Source organism: Mya arenaria, chromosome 7 (genome assembly GCF_026914265.1).
Source record: "Mya arenaria isolate MELC-2E11 chromosome 7, ASM2691426v1".
NCBI lineage: Eukaryota > Metazoa > Mollusca > Bivalvia > Myida > Myidae > Mya > Mya arenaria.
The window spans coordinates 38923146-38948914 of NC_069128.1; the positions used below are offsets into that span (position 1 = coordinate 38923146).

At 32.5% G+C, this 25769-nt stretch overlaps 1 protein-coding gene and 1 long non-coding RNA gene across 5 annotated transcripts in view; one reads left to right on the forward strand and one right to left on the reverse strand.

Moving 5' to 3' along the window:
• Positions 1–4440: 4440 nt before the first annotated feature.
• On the forward strand, positions 4441–7027 carry LOC128240880 (uncharacterized). The gene is made up of 2 exons (XR_008262332.1): positions 4441–5358; positions 5711–7027. It is a non-coding gene; the product is annotated as an uncharacterized LOC128240880 (long non-coding RNA).
• LOC128240879 (uncharacterized) overlaps positions 6899–25769 on the reverse strand; it is a 31596-nt gene continuing 12725 nt past the window's right edge. For 2 of the 4 annotated variants that reach the window (XM_052957859.1, XM_052957856.1), the window contains exons 6-11: positions 24063–24114; positions 23639–23739; positions 16362–16558; positions 12484–12602; positions 8726–11016; positions 6899–7845 (exon numbers count right to left, since the gene is read on the reverse strand). In XM_052957859.1, the coding sequence (XP_052813819.1) occupies positions 10982–11016; positions 12484–12602; positions 16362–16558; positions 23639–23739; positions 24063–24114 (504 nt within the window). In that variant the 3' untranslated portion in view covers positions 6899–7845; positions 8726–10981. The remainder of the gene's footprint in view (positions 7846–8725; positions 11017–12483; positions 12603–16361; positions 16559–23638; positions 23740–24062; positions 24115–25769) is intronic. The other 2 variants (XM_052957857.1, XM_052957858.1) reach the window with 2 other exon arrangements.

Here is a 25769-nt window from a genome sequence, read left to right on the forward strand (position 1 = left end):
CATTGGTATATTACATGAAATCATTATAGTGTTTTGGCTGGAGCAAATGGTCTGATCATTGTTTCCTGACCATGACCAAAATATACACCAAGAATACGATTAAAAGTTTAATATCCAATAACATTAAGCGTCTTTAAGTATATGACGTTTTATAACACGTTTTAACCCATTGATTACGTCCCGCTTTGGACGTGGTCTAACAGTCAATGTTTTGAAAATGGGTTTATCGCCACGTTTCCAAATTGTCATGCGATTATGTGTTGTCAAGTACACGTTTAAAATGAAATCTCGTTAACGACATTTTACTCAATTGCAACTTTCACATACGAGATAAGATACACGTACATCTTTGAATGTGATATCAGCAGCTACACGTACAGTTTGACATATGAGATTATCCACATTTAAATTTTCACTTGTGAGATTAGCTACACATACAGTTTCACTTATGAGATATGTTACATTTACCGTTTCATAAGGGAAATTAGCACCACGTACAGTTTCACATGTGAGAAAAGGTGCATGTACAGTCTAACATGTAAGATTAGTTTCAAGAACAATTTCACAAGTGAGAAAAGCAACAATTTCACATGTTATATTATCTGCACGTACAGTTATACATGTGAAAGTAGCTATACGTAGAGTTTCACATGTGAGCTCAGCTAAACGTACAGTTTCGCAAGGAAGATAAGCTACAATTACCTTTCGCTTGTAAGATAAGCTACAAGTACAGTTTCACATGTGAAATTAGAAACGTTTACCGTTTCACGTGTGAGATAAGCTACGCGTACAGTTTCACATGTGTTTGAAGACGCACGTACAGTTTCACATGTGAGAGAAGCTACACGTATAGTTTCACATGTGAGAGAAGCTACACGTACAGTTTCACATGTGAGATTAGTTACAGTTCCATAACTGAGATAAGCTAAACGTACAGTTTCACGTGAAAGATTAGCTACACTTACCGTTTCGCTTGTGAGATTAGGTAGACGTACAGTTTTATATGTGAGATTATATACACTTACCGGTTCACATGTGAGGTAAGCTTCATGTACAGTTTCACATGTGAGATTAGGTACACCTAAAGATTCACATTCGAGATCAGCTTCACGTACAGTTTTTCAAGTGAGATTAGCTACGCGTAAAGTCTCACATTTGATATAAGGTACATGTACGGCTTTACAGATTAGTGAGATTAGTTACTGGTACAGATTAACATATAAGACTAGCTACACGTACATATCCGCGTGTGAGATTAGCTTCACGTACAGTTTAACATGTGAGATCAACTTCACGTTCAGTTCCACATGTAAATTAGCTACACGTACAATTTCACATATGAGCTAAGCTAGAACTACAAATTCACTGATGATATTAGCTACACCTACAGACCCACGTGTGATATCAGCTACACGTGCTATTTCATATGTGAGAGTAATACACGTACACAACTTTTCTTCATTTTACTAAAACAATGGCAAACTTTCCCTTTGTTAAATCAGTATTGTTCGCGCCAATGTCACAGTGTTATCTTTTAAAATTACAAGGGCAACATTGTCCTAGACTATCCAGTTTACGAGTTCGATAAGTTTGACACAGTACAATTCTACACACAAAATAAGATTGTTCTACGTTCAGCCCGTAACTATGGCGCCGAGTTTTACAATGTTTCATGGTTATATAAAAATGAGGCTAAGGCAGTAAATTGAACGGCATTGTTTCATATGACAGTCTCAAACATTGAGGCAAACACTTCCTTAAAAATAACATAACAATAAGCAAGGTCTCACAATTATGCCCTCTAAAATCAAAATGACATCACATTTGTATTAAGATACTTGTTTTTGCTACTAACGAGTAACATAAGCTTTTATTTAGAATGTTAAGCTCTGATAGTAATATTAGTGCAAACAGTGTCAAATGATTTTCCAGTAGCGATAATGCTACCTTTTACAATGTCACGCTCTTTAACAAACATGAGGACAAACTCGAACTAATCAAACTTTTAGCTTTATAATAAAGTTTACGACTATTATGAAGAAGATAACTAAGTCACTCTCGTTGACAGTTTAATGTTGGTGTTGTGCAGGAAACCCTAGCATAAAGAGAAACCCATTTGTCTGCCTTGGTGTCCACTAACCAAACCCACATGCACACAGACGAGAATCATACTAGGGTCGCCTCGGTAAGAAGCGAGTGCTGGTTCGATTCCGTGCCTCGGCAAACTAGATGTGACCCATAATGAGTAAAACAAAACTAGCAATGTTAACCTCCTAAATCAAAATGAGTGCACAACACTTGTTGGCAATTCAAGGACCGATGTTCGCCATGTTCTTTCACTGGTATTCCCTAAAACAAATACATCAGCAAATTTGTCCTGGTTTTTCCAGAAATTATAACGACATGCCTCACAATGTTAACCTCTAAAGCAAGGGCAAACTTGGCCTAGGTCTAGCCAGTGGCGAGTGTGCAAATTGTCATAACAGGAACCTTTCAAAGGAAATTAAGGAAACGTTGTCCTTGGTTTAGCAACTTACAATTACGCCAAGATTCGAAAACGATTCCTAAACGAAACATAGGGGCAAACTTGGCAAACATAATTCTGGCTGGACGTACAATAACGAGTACGCAATGTTTCACAAAGTTATTCCCTTATACACCAAAAAGAGGGCAAGTTTGTCCTGGAATTTTCAATTAACCGACATGCCACGTTTTACAAAGTTACCAGGCAATAATATGAAACCGTTAAGCCAAAACAATGAAAACTTGAAAATAAATATATTTATATTTTTTTTAAGGAAATGCAAAGTCAGGTTTGAATGTTAACAAAATATGCATATTCGTCTTTATTTTCCGATTAAAAGGAAGAATTACAGTACAAAATCAATACAAATCATTGTTTATAATTCACATAGTGACACTTTTATAGTGCATTGATTACTACAGGACGATACTATATGATGTTAGGTCAGAACGGACCATCACCTCGCAGCGCTACCTAAACCACAGTTTACAAGATAGGATACAAGGTAAAGACTATGATAAAGTGCATGCTAATTAATGTTGTTGTTATTTTGATTTTTGTTCTTGTTGTTGTTTTCTATCTTGTTTTATAGCCATTTGACAGCTTTTATTTAAATCTACATCATAGTAAGCTATTTATTAATTGAAATTGCTAACGCTACCTGTAAATTGACTTTCAATTGTTTAAAAGATTAAGTGGTAACATCAAGACCGGCCAAGTAGCTTTACATGTTACGAATACCGTGTTTAAAGTCATACAGATCAACAAAAAAACAAATACGAAGCAAAGTATGTATAACGCTGAAAGACAGCAAACAGGACACAGCTATCAAAATACAGTCATTTATAAACATTGTAACCGACTTGGCACTGTCGGTGAAGTATGAGTAATCGTCCATACACTAGGGCCCCGTTTTACTAACAGTTCGTAAGTTGTGCGTAAGTTTTTACGTACATTTTCAACTTACGTAAATAATACGAATTGCGTACGTGCGTTTTACTAAAATTTCGTAAGTGTAAATATTTGCGTAGGAATAAATAATGCGTAACTCTCCGATTGGAGGTAGAAATCTCTCTTGGCGCGCACCTGTCAAAAAGATAAACAATGGCGACGCCGCAAAAGTTTAAAAGGAAAGAGAATTGGTCCAGAGTAGAGCATGAAATGCTGAGGTATTCATTCCTTGATGAAAGCCATGCCATTGAAAGCAAGTCCAACCATTACTCATGTCGATGAAGAAAAATCGTGGAAGAGGAATGAAAAGAGGTGGGGTATTTTTTTTAAATATTGTTTTGGAACTTTGACTATGACGGATGACGACAATCAGCTACTATGTTACAGTTTTATACTGATTTTTTATATAAGTATAGTTGTTTTATTCAAATATTGTAACGATTTGTTTCACAAAGGTATCCATATATGTTAATTTGTAAGTTACACATGTATTTGTATAGCTAAAGAACTTCAGCGAACACGTTATATATTACATTTTTGGACGTGTGTTGTAAACATCAAACAAATAAATATCAACATTAAAGTTATGGAAGCCAGAACTAGTATTTTAAGTGTCAGCCGTCGGGCACACACTCTTTCTTTCACAATTTATTGTTAGTATGTTTTGATCATAGCACCCGCCCGTCCCTGATATCCTCTAGTCTAAGAAGCTTTAGTAATAAAATTTAAAGAAAAAAATATTTGACTTTCAGACTGAATGCCCAGGGTGTCTGCATTAGAACTCTTGATGAGTTTAATAAGAAATTAACCAACATCAAGATGGACGTGAAGAGGAGGCGTCAGATGGCAGCGCTGACAGGTGGTGTGACTCCGTATCTGTTCTGATACATAGAAGGGCCACTTCTGGCCTATATATCTACGGGGTGACTCCTCCAAAGTTCAATGAGCAGGAGGAGAAGGTAAATTATTACTTATTTGCAAATTATCTTTCATCTTTAATTATTTCAGGAATCTTACAATTATAGTTAAAATCACGTTAAAGTTATTGTTTTGTTAATACATATTTAAAGCTGCGCTCTCACAGATTGAGCGTTTTGACAACTTTTCTATTTTATTGTCTTGAAACGAGCCAATTTTTGCGAAAATCCTTATAAACCAGTTATATAAGACAGCTGACAAAATATTAGATCTCAGATTTTAATAAATAAGTTCCAAAATTGATGTTTTATGCATTTTTCATTAACTGTTACTAACGGTCTAAGCCATAAATATTAATTTTCGGAAAAATGAAAATCTACGATCTGATTTTTTTGTCAGCAATCTTCTATCATTGGTTTACATATATCTATGCAAAACATTGCCCTTTCCAAGACAAAAAATAAAAAAAAGTTGCAAAAATGGTAAATCTGTGAGAGTGCAGCTTTAAAATTCCATTACAAGATGCTTTTTTGGAAATTTGGTAAAATTGTTTTACAGATGATTCAGCTGATTGGTGATTAAGCCATAGTTTTTTTTCTGGGGTTGACACCTTTACTTAAAATAGTAAGATTTCTTACCTGCCTCAAATGAATATCATGGATGTATCGGTCAATATTTTTTTAATAAAGGTGTTATTAAATTTGAATAAAAATGAGCATATAATGATGTTATTCTAAAAGAATTGGTGATTCTCAGGTCATTTATATGTATATTTTTTATTTTAAATAACACTTATGTATTTATATGTGAATATATTTTACTGCAGAAACGAAACAAGTCCATCATCTTTGGTGCTGCACCATACTGCCAAAACAGCTACATGTTCATCGTTTGCAGTTATGTCAATTTACCTCCAACATAGTGTTTCCTGCAATGTCCCAGGGGGCTGCCATGATTCCAAAAAGGTAGAACACAAAATATGACTAAGTAAACATACAAACTTGAGACAGACTGTGTTATGGCAGTGTCTTCATGCCAAAAGAGTCATGCAATGGATACAAAAGGTTAAACAGTTACTATCAAAACCCCAAAACTGTGAAAAATATATATTAAAATGAAACTTTAAGCCACACCAAAGTGGTCACTGGAGCAAGTACTCAGATTTTTGTACATGCTATTAAGATATGTATGCATAAAATTATAGGTCAGACAGTACCTTTCTGTCTAAATATTTTTACATTTGAAATTCTTTTTTTAAAGACTAAGTAAGACTTTGAAAAAAGTACTTATATAAATGGGTGTATTTTTATATTTCAGTACAACACCAACTGCAGCAAAAGTGACAAGAGTTTCCAAGATTCCATCTACAAGCAACTTGAAAAGACTTCTTAAATGCCAGAGTGAGCTCTATGAGCAAATATTACATCAACAAAAACTGACAATTGACTGTCTCCTTTATTACAATTTATTTCATGAATGATAACTTAAATAAAATGTGACTCAGCAACTGTTTTAAATCAACAAACATTCTAACATAAACCTCTTAAAAGTCTTATAGTAGAATCATATACCTGGAAGTCTTTGATTATTTTATCTACTTAAAAAACTCACAATCCACTTAAATATTGCTGACACTTGAAGCTTTTCATATTTTATTCACTATTGCATTTAATAAATCTTTATTTACCTGTCAACCTATTCATATTCAAGTATAAATCTAATATTAAAATACATATGGAAAAGCACTTTCATTTAAAGTGACATCTATCAAACATTGTAATCACAAAAAAGGGGCTCATAATCATACATTTTATGATATGGTATTTTTTTACCAATAGCTGAATGTGTAAATTGGTTATTGTTTAGAGAGATAATATGTCAATTTATTTGTTTTGTAAATGTGTTTTTAAATTGTTATTTATACTGTCAACACTATTTTAACATATTTATGATTGTCAGCCTTCATGTACTGTTTTGTTCATTGTTATAATCATCTTCTCCATAAGTAATGTCAGTGATTATCAAAATGATACCGCATCAAATTCATGTATAATCATTTTTAAAGGGACTTGTTCATGTTTTATATGGTTAGACATTGATTTTTTTATTTCCTATGAAATGTGAACAAAATGCTTGTAGCAATGATAAAACACTACAAAAGTTTAAATAAGCTCAGAAAATATGGCATAAAATGCTTTATTTTGCCAAAGTCAGGCTATTTAAAATTAAATCATTTTAGGCTTAGATTTACTATTAAAATGTTGTTCATATGATTATAGCAGTTGCTTTTTGGTCTTTCTTCATAAAAGTTGGTAAAATAATTCAATTTCAGCAATTTGAAAATAAATAATCTATTAACAGTCCCTTTCTGATAATGATTGCTACTATTGTGTTGTTGTTTTTCAAGTTAAACTTGATGTAAAATGTCAATTTTAAATTCACACAAATAAAGTTTTCACTTATTTCACAGATAGATATGTTTTACCTTTGTCTTTTCACTTTGTTGAAATAATAATAATGATACATCTATGGAATTCAAATATTAGCACAAACACTTCATGTTATTGAGATATTGAGATGCACACTTTCTATTTTGTATTGAATAATTAATAAAATCCCTAGAATGACATTTTATTCCTCTTGATTGCTTTTACTTCAATACATACTGCAAAAATGGTGCCACCAACAATGCAAAAAAAACTAAGTGCAATAACTACCCTTGACAGTATTATGAGTTTTTGTTGTTTACCATTATACAGAGGAACATGACCTGCCTACAAACTATGAGATCTTGGATTCAATCCAAAACTACTTTTGTGATTTTCCACATCGACACTCAGTAATGTTGATTTGGGAAACAAGACAGTTTATAAAACAAACATATACCCTATGTCAATAAGTATTTTACTGTATATAAACATATCAAATTAATACATTCACAAGTGGGCAAGAAATCAGAACAAAAATCACATTACATAAATACCGTAAGAGAAACATCATTCAACAGATTACAAAATCAAAGTATTTTTTAAGTTAACAATGTTTAAAAAATAACCTCAAATGTCTATTCATTACAATTTAAACGGTTGAAATTGTTCAAAATAACTATAAAAGAAAAAAATAACAGTTTTTAATAACCAAAAGTTCATTAAAAATGGAATGGTAAGCATTTTGACACTTGTGAAGACAAAAATAACAATAAATGTTTAAATAACAATAAATGTTTTGGATGACTAACTAACACATCCAGGGTATTTATATTGAAATCTGGCAATGAGGGCTGCTCTTGCCCTCTGGTCATTGGGGTCAACTAGCCACAAGTGTGGTGGTGCATTTCCTGGTGCAACTTGAATCTGTCCATCAAACTGCACCCCTCCATCAATGCACAATAATGTTGTGCAGCAAACTTCTCTGGGGTGATCTGCAAAAATCCTCCTGTTTTATGAAGGCATCTGATTAAAAAAAAAATGATTTTGTTTAAATATAGAAAAAATGTTCATTGGAAAATAACATATAACAGATGAAATGCCTTATGGCTTTCTATAATATGCTTCCTGGTGAGAAGACTTTTATCAAAGAAATATATTTTTATAGGATATTTTACTATTTGGATGTTTATAACACAATTCCACTACATTACATAAGAATTAAAACTATTGGTACAAAATTTCAAGTGAGCAGTAAAATTATAATATTCAACAGACTTGCTAACTAGCTTTCCATTATGATTAAGTTACATTGAACAGGAATGGTTTATAAAAAAAACCTGTTGAACATAGAAATAGCCTTCTTGACTATTCCACAAGTTTTAATGTATTTCATTGAAAGACTGTATGTCAACTTTTAACTGAAAAAGGTGATTTAATTCATTTCATGAATAAGAATGTTCCTAATTGTCTAAATTGGCTTTGCTTTTATAGGTATAAAATCTATTTAGTAAGCCTGTCATAAAGTTGAATACATTACTGAAAAAAGACAATGGAATGTGCACATTAACATTGTCATTGTTGCTCACAAAACAGTATCCACAACTTCAAAGTGGAACCCATCCAGGCTATTTATATTAACTTAAATTATTATTTTCTATGAAATATTTATGATTAACAATTACACTGCCCATGCTTAGAGCCTATTTTTTCTTGATGAGAAAGAACATAATTAGTAGGAAAATGTATATGAATTTTCAAGATCCAATATCACATATTGGATTTAATTATATATATTTCAAATGTATGTTAAAAAAAAGTTTGATACATCTTTAAAATTTCATTTTCATGCAACACCAAATAAATTATTGAAATCATTAAATGATCAGCATGAAGTTTTACTTACTTGCCAAACAGATAGTATCATACACATACAGAGCTTCTGGAGACGCCATAAACAAGTCCACCCTCACTTTAGAATTCCCCTTTCGCCAACAACTGCGGTGTTATGAGGAGCTTCCGGTACAACAAAGAACAAAACAGTTTAATATAATATAACACTTCTTTTTGAAACATACATATATAAAATGAAGGTAATATGTGGGTACCGGTAACATGTATATATCAAAATTTTGAACTAGACATACAGCACTGAAAAAACAACAAGTTTTATGCTTATCGATAGCTTACCCGATAACCACATTAAATTTTAGCCAAATGACATCATACTGAGAACTAAACTAAATGACATCGTTGCGTTTCCTTCCCGGCATTAAATGTTTGTATTAATGTATCATTGTATGCATTTTTAAAATAAAACGGTAGATTTTGAAATGAAAGGAGAATATGAGGTTGATTACAGAAGAGTTTGGAAGTAATCAAGGCAACAACGATTGTGTTGCAACAAAGTTTTTGGAAGAAAAGCGCAACAATAAGCGAAAACCCTACCTGAGTGACTCTATTTGTATCAATTACCGGTAAAATGATGTTTACCTAGATGTGCCATTGCGGCAAGAGCCAAGACTACAATATTTCCAGAACACAGCACATTTCAGTTTGTAGATTATAAGTTGCAAATAAATGAATGTCATGCAATATCACATATTGGGATTAAATGACACCCAAAAGAAATAAAGCACAAACACTATTACAAACAACTTTTTTTTAAATCTCAGACACTCGTTTCCTTCATCCGGATAGAGAGAATATTCGGATAAAAATTTAAATTTCACATTACAGTACGTTGATAAAAACAATCCACAGTCTTTCAAAATACGTTTAAACCATGATTTAATATCTACGATGTGCTCCTCCGATGCCTTTGTTTTCAAATCAGTTGGAAAAGAAAGTTATGTGAAAGTTTGTAAAACAACAGTTTCAAGCGTTGACACATCCAAGGTGAAGGTCAGATCTGAGAAAGGGAGGCTATCATGAAAGAACTTAATGCTATAGAAACGAGCTATAGAAATGAGCTATTGAAACGCTTACTGTACCATCAGATTTTATCTCATCAAATATAAACATGTTTTACCTTTGTCATCACTGGAGTGGCATGAATTCGCATGGTTTTTGGTTTAATGTCGTCTTCAATGAGGTCGTGCAAATCATTTATTGGCTGCCTGGATAATCTGTACTTTAGTTTTACCTCACTATCGTTCAAATTATTAACAAATCTACTCTATCGCGAAAATTACGGGGTTGTCGACGTCGGGGATCTCATCCGTCGGCCATATTTACGCTTTTCATAACAAACTTACGGATGCTTTTTTTTAACGTAGTTTTACGCAAAAACTTACGTGCATACGTACGTACGAACTATTTAGTAAAACGCAGTTACGCTAAAAAATTGTGCGTACGCAAAAACTTACGGAAATATTGGAGTTACGCTTACGTAAGTCCTTTAGTAAAACGGGGCCCAGGTCTTTGTATGCATATATTTTAACAAAATCTTATTCTGCAGTACTTTGATAAATTAAATAAAATTATTATGATATTTAAGAACTATATATACGTAATTTTAGTGACCAGGACGTCATAACAAAATGCTAATTTAGAAATTAAAACAATATATATTAGTATTTTTGCGTAATGCTGATACACATTTGACAAATACATTTTAAAACGATTATATCCAAGACTTATATATAGCTCGACAGCAAAGCAGTGCATATTTATACGTCTGCATGGAATTAAGTTTTTCTGCCGGTTGCACTTAAAATGAAATACATATTTACAAACGTGTGAGAGTTAAATTACAAAAAAAAACACTCTTTGCTTACTTTCGAAAGAAGTTTTACGAAATAGACAAAAGCAACTTGTGATTATTATTGTTATCATGTATACATGTTTCTATTAATTAAGATATTTATTAAAAACGCTACCGAAATCGCTGAAAGTACACTATATAAACTATATTGTATACACTACGACATTTTACTTCCATTTTACCTTCTCATTTAACTAACTAGTCTGAACATTTGAAAATACAGAAGTTTCAAAACACAATAATTTTTCACCGAGATTAACCACAGTTAGCCTTATATGATGTTAGTATAAGTAAACAACGCTCTATAATACGTCAACCATAAACGTCTGTTTTAAGAGTCCTTTAGAACGTCAACACATCTCTGTTATACCCCTGTCAACTCCACTGTCCGCACCTTTAAGAACTCCGTGAAGCTTCCAGCAAAGATAAACCTGAAATAACAAACGATATTGAACTCCACCCACTTACTGAAAATTGCACTGTATTGGCTTTAGCGATATAAACGATATAAACAAAAAATGCTTATATATCAATGATACATTATTGTGACATGATATTGAATATTTTACTGACGACAAAATCAAATGAAACAAAAAAAGAAAGGACAACAAAATTGTAACTAGGTATTATTAGTCATGTCGAACATATTAAACATTTCAATAACATGTTTTGTATTGTATATTCTGATTGGGTTAAATTCAACTTGGAATACGAATTGTTTACATACCCATTGCATATTTAAACGAACAATGAGCTATTTATAATGTTTATAAAATGTTAAATGATTTTGGCTTTAGCCACGTCTTTGATAATGTTCTAAATATTGATGTAGCTGTGTTTATTGAAGCTTTCAAGTGTAGATTATACGATACTTTCAAACAAGATTGGTTCAGAACAGTTGAAAATTGTAGCGTATTGGATATATATAGAACAGTTAAATCATGTTTTGATATGAAACTTACTAAGATATTTTACCAGGAAATTTAAGATTTTACTTTAGTCGATTACGTCTATCTTTTCATCCGCTTCGTATTCAAATTGGTAGATATGCCAGAAATAACATACCTAGAGCTGAAAGATATTGTCAATGCTGTAATTCTTTGGATATCGAAGATGAATTTCACTTTATATGCATCTGTTCTCATTTTGATGCTCTTAGAAGGAAATAATTAAAGAAATACTATTTTGTAAAGCCGTCATTATTTAAATATATCCAGTTAATAAATTCAACTAACAGAACGGAACTTATAAAACTTTGTATCTTTGTTAAAGAATCTCTTAAAATAAGATCAAGCTTACTAAATGTCAATACTTAATTTCATTTATAAACCATGTTCACCTTCTCATTTATTATTTATTGTCTTTTTTCTTTTTTTCTACATATTTGTATGTTATAATGTGTATTTATTATTGTTTATTATCATTGCCCATACACGTTGACAAATTGTATTATAATGTGTATGTGTTGTGACGATGTACTATGTGCAAGTCAATCAACTGTCTGTCTGTCTGTCTGTCTGTCTGCTATTATGATATGGAACGTGATTTTTGTTGTCATGTAATATGTAAGAGATTATAACAAATACTGAGCGAAATCATTGTTTTAAAGGGAAACACAATTAGTAATGAGTTCAAGACATTGATATAGCAAAACGTTAAGTGAATAATTTAAAAGTATCCATAATATGAAACAGTTATATGTCGTTATGAATAGTTGTATTTAACATTTTTTTTCTCAAGTAATCATGTAGTTCAATTCCAAACTGCATGTAAGCAAAAAAACGAATGTAATGGTCGTTAGAAAACGATGGATTGTGATAAACAACACAATAACGTATATATTTTAATTCTCATAAAGATAAGAATATCGAACAGAAAAGACAAATAAATGTCAATACCATCGACAGCAAAAGTTTCTTCCAACTCCTCTGTCTGATCTATGATCGCCTCTGTGATACCTTTGACAGCCAGTTCCGCTTTTAAGGTACGTTCGTATTTAGAGTAATCCCACCAATTACTAAAAATAAAGTTTAACTGCATATATACATGAATTCAACGTAATGCGAAGTTGATCCGCAACTTTGTAAGATTCACGGTAAACTATAACTATACAGACACTGTTTTTTTTGTAGGTAACATCTGAGGTCACACTCATGTAGGAAGGACTCGCGAGTCACATTAGTTGGATAGTAACGTTAATAATATACAAACACATGTAACTTATACTTTCAACGTATTATATGATAATTTGAACTTTGTTTCAAATGCAACGTATAAATAACCCCAAAGCAAACTGGTTCTTCTGTACACATATAGTTGTTCCTGACCTCTTTTAATCTGTCTACATTCTACATTATATATAGGAACACGTTTCAATTATAGTGTGTAATTAAAAAGTTTAATTAAACAGTATATCAGTAACTTGTTTAGCTTGAGTACTGGGGAAATGATCTGAGGCATTTAAACAAAAGAGCTGCATTGCAGTTTTATTTATTTTTTTTGAAAATTCTTGAATTCAGTGCTCAACAATGTTAAATTTCACGGCAACTGTGACAGTGACATACAGGATATTTTTGTTCAATTCAGTATAAGATCGTAATTTATTTCATGAGCTTCATGGAAAAACATATCTTTACGAGTGGCGAATCCACGAGTAAAACTATAGTATTTCTTTGATCAAGGGTGAAATGAAATAACATGTTACAATAAAATGAAATAAAAAGTTTCTTTTCAGAGTTTAATTATTATTATTTTTCTAAATATTCATTTCAAAAACAATTTCCCCCCCCCCCCCGCCGCTACCCAACGGACGGGGTAAACGCAATTAACGCACTTTTTTATAGTTTATAATTCGGTCGTTTTTGTTTGTGCAAACTTTTTATGAAAACTAATTATTGAACGATTATTAATGCATCAAATAATAACGAAAGCAATTTTAAATTAGACAGGGCATTAGTCCATAACCAAATTACTACACGGCCATTTATAGAGCTAACATTTAAAAGGTCGTTTTTAACATTTTTGATATTTGGTTACATTGATACAACATCCGTTTTTGTCGGTTTTAATGCAAGCAAATGTTCGCACATTCAGCTTGATAGTTTATGAAAAAGTTTGAAAAACATAGTTACCATTTTTCTAATAAACGGTAAGTTGTTTATTTCCAAATCTTTATTTAAACTTATGCAACCTATTGTAAATCTTAAATTGGTTTGGCAATATTTTGTGGTTCGAAGCAGACGTAATTAGTTTTGTTAAAGAGCAAGTACCTAAAATGTAATTTTATAGAAGTTTTAAAAGTTGATATTTTGAATCCTAATTTTGCAAAAATTTTTAATGATAAAACTCCGTATTTCATCGAGAGGCATAACATTAAGTATGTTAATCCGCATTTTCTTCGCACATAATATATGTTAAATATGAAATTATTCGCCTCCGTTTTAATTAATAGAGCTTTCTTAATAATATGGTGACTTGACCGTATTGTATTTGTATTATACTATTTCACTCTTTGAATATCTTGCGTGAAGACAGCCCATAATTCAAATGTAATATTTTAAAAAGATGCAATGCCACAATTTCAGCTATTTTAAAAAACATATCCAGCTGATCATTAAACACACATGATATAAGTCGTAAACATACGGACGGTATACATGCAATATAAACATTTAACAAGACTACCATGATGGGATGCTCAACGCTCGTCCGTTTGTGTTCACTATATCAGAGGGCATAACTTAAACGCTATGTGATGAATGGACTTCTAACCCAAGTTAAGAATCTTTATGTGAGTAAGTGTACAAATTTTTTTGCTCATAATATCTACGGTTTTGATATTAAAACTTACGATAAAAAATGCATTTAACTCAATCTTAATATTTCGCATGAAACAAAGCACATATTTAAAGTTTCATATAATGAGTATAGAATTGAAAGTGATATCTTTATCAACAGGTCTTCTTTTTTTAAAAAAACAATTTTTTAAATGTTTGCAAATATGTAATATTATCAGATTCTGCACTTGATTGTAGAAAGTAACCCTGTGAGTTTGTTTTTAAATTTTAAATTATTAAATTAATTCTGACAGGGTTAATCGGAATCAGAGTTGTAAAATTTGACCAACGGTTTTTGCAATTAAACTGGGATTTAAGATCTCCCACGGCGCATGCAAAATTCGTCGTTTACGCAATATTCTATTATAACGCATTGTATATTACCACCTGCTACTAAAGAAACAATTTTTGTATGATTATATAAGAATTTCATTTAAAGCTCATGTCTTTATATTTAGGATTTGACTGCAAACACACTTAAGAATCTATGGCGTCAGTTGTATGACGTCATCACTTCCGAGCTTACCGTGCGCCTTTTATTAATAGGAGTTCACTGACTGAAACAATAAATTTATTACAAGAAAAAATCATTTGATGAAATGGGTTTGCTTCTCTCACTGATTCGTTTCGCGCTATTACTATGAAATGGGTTTGCCTCTCTCACTGATTCGTTTCGCGTAATTACTATGAAATGGTCGGAAAACACGTCATAATTGGTGTTGCAGGAAAATCAGGAAATGATTCTTTAACTGACGTTACACACTGAATGTTACGTTACGAATATGGTCTTCATTTTAAACGAAGTCTACATTATTTTTAAACCTCATGGACGGTGAAGTCGTGCTCCGTGATCCTCGTACATTGTTTTTGTATACTATAGATTACATTATAAACAAAACATGTTGAAAAACACATTGCATTCAATTACAAGATCATTTGCGATATGTTTTTCCATAAAAATAATTATATTGTATGAATATTGTATTCATAATTATGTATATATGCCTAATACTGAATATTACATAAGAAATTATTCAGTCCGTCATTTTAATAAGAGCCGTAGCTAATATTTTTTTGGTATGAACCAATTTTATTCCCGTAATGAGCAATATGTTATCAAGACTTCTAAACGCTGTATTCTACCAAAGAACTATATTGCATGTTTCGGAATCCTTATTTTACATTCTGCACCATTGATAATATATTGAGTGTATACATGCTATACCATTGAAGTAATGTTGTGTACGGAAGGAAATGTTTTGAAACAAATACGTTCGAAAATTGAGAATTGACACTTCCCTAATAAGCGATCAGTTGTGTTTATTTCTAAAAACATCTTCAGTGAAACATATGCAACTGTCTTTACGATCAATTATTATTTGTCATCATTTACAGATTCTTAAGTGCCGTATTTATTCAGTTGAAAGGGAAGTGAATGCAATTGCTTTAAAAAAGTTGATAATTTCACCCCTTAGTTTGAAGTTCAATATCAAATTTATATTTTAACTGCGGTTATTACACTAATAAAACTCCTTAGTTTACCGAAAAACATGAAAATAGCATTCATACGCTGCTTTAGTTATACGTCATGTAAACATAACTTACTTTACCTATTTTGAACTCCACAACTGACTTATTGAAACGTTATATGCTATTAAAAATGGCTTAACCTAACAACCACTTACAACAGGCTTTGTACATGTGATGTATATAATTATTGTACTTTTAAAAAAAAAGTAATACTAGCCCAAAAAGTTCATACATGGGCCCCTTTAGTCCTTCACGGGCCCCTTTAGTCCTACATGGGCCCCTTTAGTCATACATGGGCTCCTTTAACGAGATGGCACTCAGAACATAGTTCTCCTACATTAAAACAGTTAACACCTATGCCTTCATGAACGCTCTTAATTGACTCTTATTTTACATATTATAAAATTTACCGGTAATTAAACACTGATCCTTCATACAATGAAATGCCATCCAGGACAATTCTTCCTTCCTTTCCCAAGTTGAACATCAGCCCTCTCCTGAACGCCGCCTTTAACATCCTACATAGCAGCTCTCCCTCAGTGCCGGTACTCAAGTATCCTGTGAACGTTCCGCCTTTATACGAGCTTCCCGGGGACGGATGGTGCGCCTGCGAGAAGAGAAGACAAACGTTGTATTAGACGTGATGGAATGGATTTAACTTCTAAGAACACATTTGCCATAGAATGCATTGAACTTGAACATTAACTTAAGAAGAAAATATATTGCCAGAAACAACGGAACAATTTTGATTTTAATATAAGCATCCATGATATTTCTGTTCTATAAGTATGTTTTTCAGCATGCAATAATCCCTAAACTGTACAATTAAGACTGGATAAAGGAACAATATAAATGATAACATTTAAAGCAAAAGTATGGGCATTGTTAGATACATTAAAATATATTTTGTGCATGTGGAATAAATTGCGATATCTACAGGTTCAAGAGTTTTAAGAATAGTACATGCAAAACAATCATATAACGTTACTGCATATAGGGTACATTGATTTATTCAATTACCGAAAACAAAGAAAATTGCCATTATGAATTAGAAAGCTAGTTCATGGAAGCGTATATGATAGATGCGTAAAATGAAATACCCATTCTGTGATCGTAGATTAGTATTTGGTTCTACGGAGAAATGAAATTATTTATTTCCGACTTTATAATATATTTTTACTAAAGTTAGAAAATAAAATTTCGGTGATGTAATTAGTATGCTGGTGTTTAATTTATTTTTAAGTAAAATAGAAATTATATCGAGTAACATCTATACAACAATAGACTGGACTGTGTTACATGATCATGTATATTAAAAGAATAACTCGATTGCGATCTAATATTTTGAAATGAGCATACTAAAATCTCGGAATCAAAATTGGTATATTTATATTAGTACGGAATATGATAAATGCTTTTGATGAATCTTAGTAATTTGGTAAATTTGCGAAAATATGATGTTTATTCTGCCCAAAAATATAGCGACGAAATTTGTTGTGAATTTAATCTTATTTCTACTGCAACAAATGATTATACATCAATGAGGTAGATTAAATCCTATTTTCCTATTGTTATATTTTATGGAAATAAATTTGAATCATTTAACCCAAAACAATTTGATTTTCATTTAACAAGGAAAGCTAACTAATTATCGGATTTACATTTAATTATTTAGAGTTATTGCGAAAATATATCAATATTGGTTAAATTAAACATAGGCGCAAAATTGAACAGGGTATATTTCCATATTATATTTACAACTTATATTTTGTCTTTCTCGTTGAATGTGTTTTGACGTTTGTTTATTAAGGAACAATATTTTATAATTTTATCCAGATCAAGATTTGTTTTAAATTCAATAAACAGCTACTACCGACAATTATTTGCAACTAATACACATTATCAAGCATGGGACAAAGGATCCTTTTTCCTATAATATATCCAAATGTTCAACTGAATAGGAACAATGTCATTCATTCAGTTTGTGCATTATCATTTTCCCGAGGCAAAACAGTCGTATTGCAGGTCGATTTTATCAATGTATATTTCCCCTAAAAGCTTTAAATGCATAGCAATAAAATTTTGGCATTCCTGATGACATCAACAAATATGACCAACAAGGCAAACTCGTATACTTGTGACATAGACTATTCTTAGTGTGTTGTGTCTTTCATTGTCTTCCTAGTGTAATCTTCCACATTTTCCTAAATATCTTGATTTATGATTATTCAATCAAAATAAGTTAATTGTATCACATCATTTCCATTTATGCTTTCAATATAATCATATAATCCAATTTGTATTAATGCTAATGTAATTTTCTGTATACCACAACAATACACTTGAAATACATAGAAATTCGTTTGAGGATCATAATGATTGCTTTAATTTATAATTCCCCATTTCTTATAAACAAATATTTTCGGAAGGCTCCGACTCCATAATCGACATAAAGCGCTTTAACATTAGCCATTTAAAAAAATACGATGTTTGATGTTTGCGTGTCATCACATTAAGACAAAGACTATATCTATTTTAGCTTATAATTAAAACACTTTTCTGTATGATTAGCCATTGAAATACTACTTTTGCGTTCAGTGTATTGTATAATGTATATATTCCTGTTTGAATGTCCATAATGTTTTAAATGGAAACAAACAAACATTTAATAACTATATTGCAAACACGTTATATTATTGTCTACGTTTGAGTTAAATGAAATAAAAGGAAATGTGTTTCCCTTGTTTATAAAGCAATAACCCCCAGGTGGCGCTTTATAAGCAAGAATGATTCATACGCACGAGTTTTTCGTGCGCATATAAATGTAAAGGCAATAAGCTTTGGGGAACCGATACGTTCAAATCGATACAATTGATTGTTAAATTTGAGGTCGTAACGGGCAGTAGGCAGATGTCCGTGTTTATTGCAGTGACCGGACAAGGCATGATTCTAATCCTCTTACAGAGGGTAAGTCGTATTAAAAATATGTTTTTTGTATTTATTTGAAATGACGCGTACATGTACAACATGAAGATTCAGATTATGCAGTGAAAATATGGGACATGTAGAAAATATGAGTTTATTCAGTTTATACATAATTTATAACCAGGGAGAATTGTTTGCATTTTTTTTCGCCATTTTAATATCAAGTGCTTCTAGTTTTACTTAGAAAGTGAGTGTTTAGTTAACATACTATTTAATAATATTTGACTTTTTTTGTTTTTTCGGGGGGGGGGGAACACGTAGGAGAACAATGCAACACAATGAGGTCGGGGCTACACGGATCCCGCAGTTCCACCACGTGGCTGTGAACAGATGAGCTGTTCACCTCATGGCAGCTGTTTTTCGTTGACGTCACTTCCTGTTCAAGTGCCGCGCTCCGATGGTGTTCCCCCGCCTATTGTGGTTTTCTGGTATAATATTACATGTCAGGGTCAGCCGTAGTTTTGGCCATATAGTCAACACATAAAGATAAGTATTATAAATGAAATTTAATCTTTTCTGAATTGAACGAGAACGATTTGAAGCAATGCCGAATAATTCTGGATTTTTTGGTTTAGAAGATTTTAAGTTCAGAATGTTGGCATTAAAGCTGCACTCTCACAGATATACCCTTTTTACAACTTTTTTTTTATTTTTTGTCTTGGAAAGAGCAAATTCCAATATAACTGGTTTCCATCGATTTTTGCAAAAATTAGCTCGTTCCAAGACAAAAATTAAAAAAGGTGTCAAAACCTTCAATCTGTGAGAGTGCAGCTTTAAACTAAAAACAAATTTCAAAAAATACTTCTTTAATTTTTTAATAAGTTGAGTTGTTAACAAACTGAGATATAAGTAAGAATGCTTTATGTAAATTTCAGGGATTTGTTCTGTGTTCGCTAATAAATACAAATATTGTTTCTTAACTTGTTTTTGTAATTGACTAAGTTCATCTGGCTTGGCTGCAATTATATGATTGTTATACAGATGAGTTGCCAATCTTGGCTGACACGCTATTATAATATGTTTTCCTTAGACAAAAAATGGGATGTGTGGATTGTGTTTAGTTTTGAAACAGTTTGAATGCATCTGATCGTTTCTTAGGATATGTTCATTCATTGGCTGTAAATGTAATTGATTGGTTTGATTTGCCAAAATTAATTTTTTACACACCTTGCGGAAATAATTCTGGATTATTTGGTTTAGAAGATTTAAAAATTCAGAATGTTGGAATTAAAATTAGTATTTTCAGAATATTAATTTAATTATATCATATGAGTCGAGTTGCTAATAAACTGTTAGATAATTAATTGTTGTGTGTAAGATTCAGTGATTTGCCCTGTATTTGCTTATAAATAAAAATATTGTACTTTTTATAATTGAACATTTGGCTTAGCGGCCATTATAATTGCCAAACAGATGAGTTGCTTGTTTTGGCTGACTAGCCATTATTAAATGTGTTCCTTAGAAAAAAATGGGTTTTGTCGACTGTGTCTAGTTTTGTAAAAATGTTAATGCATCTGATCATGTCTTATGATATTGTAAAGATGTGTTATTGAAAGATTGTTGTACATAATTATAGTACGTTTAATGTTACTACACTATAAAATGATTGCATTATTAAAGAAGATAATCCGCAGATCATATGAGCGGCGTCGCTAATTCACGGCGGAAACGCCAGAGATGAATAAGTAATACTTAGATGATATGAAGTAAATTTTAAATGATTAAGAAGGAGCGGAGTGAGTTTCAACCTCATTGGTTGACTTATTGTCAATGATGCAGGGAGTGTGTATTGAATGAGTGGCAAAAGGTGGACTTTTAAACACGCGCGAAAATTGAAAAGTTAACAGTTAACGTAGCACTCAATGATTGCATATCAACAGTATCCTTTAATGAAAATCAAGGCTGTATTCTAACCATAGTATACGGTGGCTTCATTAGTTAGTCAGTTACAGTACTAGTACATATGCAAATAGTGTTATAAAGTTATAAAACTCGGCTTTGATGATTTATGGCGGACTCGCCAGAGATGAAACACAATGTACAATGAACACGGTGCAATCACAAGTGATAGTTTATATGAAAATATTGTTATGAAGTGAAGTTATAACAGGCTGATCCATAGCGAAATCACCAGAGATGAATCGTTAAAGTTCCAGTACGAGTTCAAATGTAAAATTGTTGTATTATTGACTCATACGAATATAAAAATTCTAAGTCAACAGACCGAAGGATTGGCGGTAAAAGTGGATCTTCTCCCGGACCTACTACAGAAGTGGGTGGCCTAAAGTAGTTATTTCAGATGGATTTAACTTGCAGTTTAGGAAGAAGGGATATCGTGCCTGCTAAAGTTTTACCTTTTACAATATATATTTATTTCCGTTTATAAGAAGTGCTAAAAGGGCAAGTGTTAAGTGACTGCTGGTTTTCTCTGCCCTGGTTTTAGTACAGAAGTTTTGAATGTTATGTAAATGATACAAAGTTATAAAACAAAAAAAAAATGTTTTCACACATAGAGACATTTCGATTATTATCATAGTTATAACTTCCAGGTTGTGTCAAGTTTTACTAACGATTCTAACGATTCTATGGTCTAAAATGAAGGATGCGTGTATCCTAATTTATATTGTCTATACATGATTATACATAAGTGTTTGCCTTACATTGTCAGCCAATTAGGGGCTCTTGATTTTTAAAATGTTCGTTTGTTAATTGTGAAAAATCGCTACTTATTCCTGAAGACGACTTTCAGGATAAAGTAAATTGCTTTAACTGTGCATGCGCATATAGCCACTCCTACTATTTGCATATGCAAAGGTGGATTTTCATTGTCAACGCTGATGTTTACACTTATACGATAATATTTTAGACGTTTTAAAGTAAATACTCTACTATAGACAACATATTAACGTTGCAATCATTGATTCAAAAACATATCCTACGACAACGAGGTAGATTTTACGTATTTCACGTTGACTTTTGATAGCTGTCAACATAAAAAACTATAGCAATGTCTGAACAGAAATTGAGTTCGTGATAATTTTCTATCGATATTACAATCTATGTTCGAACAATTAAAATTTTGAAATTACCAGATTCCATCGTCCAGGCTCTTATATCTACCGATGATCTCCAGTCAACAGCAACAGGCGGTTTTACGGACTTCTTCCGGTGCTCCATTGCGACAAAGCAGGGCTGTGTGCCATCACCAGTAATATTATCATCGTTTATGAATGACTGAGTTCATTATCTTAGGGCTAATTCTACGAATAGGATATTTGTTACCAACACAATAGGGTATTTATACCCTCTAATGTTTGCAGACGATGTATCGAGTTTCGCAGACACAGCTATAAACTTACAAAGACAAATCACCCTTATTGAATCATTCTGTGAAGATACTGGTATGGAACTTAATACTGACAAATCGAAAGTAATGGTTTTCCGAAACGGTAGTATTTTAGGATATTATGAAAAATGGTAATATCGTGGTACTCAATTGGAATTTGTATTCCAGTATAAATACTTGGGAGCGTTTTCACTACAAAGCATTACTGGACACTGACTAGGGAAACACTAGCGAAACAGGCGACAAAAGCCATTACACATATATTAAAATATCAAAACATTTTGATTAATTACAACCGAAATACGCTTTTAAATTGTTTGACTCAATTGTACAACCTATTTTGTGTTATTGTGCCGATATATAGGGATTCCTTTATTCTGAATGTACGGAGAAATTTCAATTTGACTTCTGTAAACGGATTTGTGGTTTAACCTGTTACTAACCTTTTTGCATTAATTGAGTGTGGAAGAAACCCTATACAATATACAACACGTTTGCAAAGTACTGGTTAAAACTAATACACCTGGCTGAAAACCGTTATATAAGACATAGTGATCTTATGCTTAAATCACTGTATGAATCAGGTCGTACAACATGGGCAACAAGTGTGAATAAAATATTATTTGAGAACGACTTTGGTTATGCGTGGATTTCACAAGAGATTTGAAACCAATAACATTTCATAAGGTGCTCAGGTCAACCGCTGATGATCGAAAAGGGTCGACACTTGAATATTGAGCGAGAATTTAGATTTGCCCATATTGTTTGTCCGAACAAATATATGTATTTGAAGACGAATTCCACATGCTCATGATTTGTTCGTTGTATGCTTATATGGGAAATGAATACTTCAAACCTAACTGAATTTTGTCATGAGTGTATTTACTGATAAATAGTATTTTACTGATTTGAGAATCTATTCACGACGCTTTTATAACTATAGAAACCTTTCTTAAACGTAATGATAACTCGTGATAGGGGTATCCACCTGTGCTTTATTATTATATATCCATCTTATTTTTAATCTTATACCGGATGATTATGATTGCAACATTGATGTACAAGCCTGTTTATTCATGCATTTTAAAACATTTGTTTAAAAGTGTTCCAAAAATCTTATTGATATCTTATTGCTTTAAATATGTATTAGTCATCGTTGTATTTATATGATGTTAACTGTATATGAATGAATAACTGTCTAATGGGCCGGATGGCATAGCTTACAATAAACTATATGTTATGTTATGTTATGTTAATATGTTATATATAAATTCTAACAGTATAAAACTGTTTTAGCAAGTACTTGTTAGCTTATAACACGTGATTACAAATAAGAATTATATACAAAACCATTACCGTCTGAATGCCATCCGGGAATGTAAAACTCAAATAGATGACAGGAAGACCGAAAGGATCTTGGCTGTACTTGACCTCAACTGTTCCAGTTGGTTGAGTCCCTTAAAAGCAAAAATACTTTCATAAATGTTAGCTCCATAACGAATTTGATCACAATTCAATAATTAGTCTCGGGAGGTTAGATACACCTCATATCTTTGTGCTTTAAGCATTGATTATATTAATCACATCAACAACAACACATACCAGTTGAAATTCAACTTAATATTCGCAACTATTGACACAAATCTATGCAATGAATGATACATAATAATGTAATTGTATCATTATGAAATACTTACTACGGATATTCTTTTGTTATGCATTGTCCCTTTATTTATGTTTTCATACCTGTACAATACGTAGTTATTTTAAGATAACTTACACTTAATGTTGTCTTTCAGGTGTGGAATGTGTTCCTTGAATACTGCTATTTCCTTCAAACAGACGGAATTTGGATGACTATAACTATCTATATATGGTATATGCAATGCATTTTAATTGTTTCATACACAATAGCAAAAGTGAAGTAAATGAATTTGAATATATACTTTATCAATATACCAATATTTATCCAAAGACCAGTGCGCTTTTTATCACGCATAAGTTGCCCTTTGGGTTCGAAATGCAAACCACCCTAAAAGCACACACGCCGGTGCGCATACTGCCTATCTATGTTCCGGCTAGTGGGTTCGAAGATCAAAAACCTCTAAACTATTACAAAAAAAACAGGGAACTAAGTATCATGCCTATGTTTAACTCCGGGCGTTCGAACCTCCAACCTTCTACAATAACACTAACACACGCGATTAATTAAACGTGATCTCGCTCGGAGTTTGAACCCCCAACATTCCTACAATTAAAAAACAATCAGTGCGCTTACTATCACGCCTATGTCCTCTCACGGGTGTTCAAACACCTAACCTTCCTGCAATTACTAACACCGGTGTGCAACATTTTACGCCTATTAAACCTCTCGTGTGTTTAAACACCAAACCTTAATTTAACAACCAAAACCGGTGTGCTAACTGTCACGCCTATTTGACCTCTTGTGGCAAAGATAATCTAACATTACTACACACATTCTTAAAATTACTTACACCTGTGTGCTGACTTTTAAACCTCTCGGAGGTTCGAACACCAAATTGTTCTACAACTACTTATACCGATGTGCTATTTATCATGCCTATTTAACCTCTCGGAAGTTAAATATCTGATCTTCCTACAATTACTTACACCGGTTCGCTAACTATCACGCCTATTTACCCTCTCGGTGATTATTTACATTGTTGCTCTTACTATCACGCCTATTTAACCTCTCGGGGGATTATTTATACTGGTGCGCTAACCACATACCTATTTAACCTCGCGAGGATTACTTACACCGGTGCGCTAACTATCACGCCTTTTAAACTCTCGGGGGATTATTTATACTGGTGTTCTAACTATTATGCCTATTTTACCTCTCGGGGATTACTTACACTGGTGTGCTAACTATCACGCCTTTTTTACCTCTCGTGGATTACTTACACTGGTGCGCTAACTATCACGCCTATTTTACCTCTCGTGGATTACATACACCGGTGCGCTAACTATCACACCTATTAAACTATCAGGGGATCATTTATACTGGTGTTCTAACTAGTATGCCTATTTTACCTCTCGGGGATTACTTACACTGGTGCGCTAACTATCACACCTATGTCACCTCTCAAGGATTACTTACACTGGTGCGCTAACTATCACGCCTTTTTTACCTCTCGTGGATTACATTCACCGGTGCGCTAACTATTACATCTATTTTACCTCTAGGGGATTACTTACACTGGTGCGCTAACTATCACGCCTATTTTACCTCTCGGGGATTACTTACACCGGTTCACTAACTATCATTTCTTTTAAACCTATCGGAAATAACTAACACTGGTGCGCTTACTATCACGCCTTTTAAACCTCTCGGAAATATCATATACTGGTGCGCTAGCTATCACGCCTTTTTAACCTCTCGAAAAGTATTTACACTGGTGCGCTACCAGTAACTATCACGCCTTTTACCTCTCTGGGTATTATTTACACTGGTGCCCTTAATATC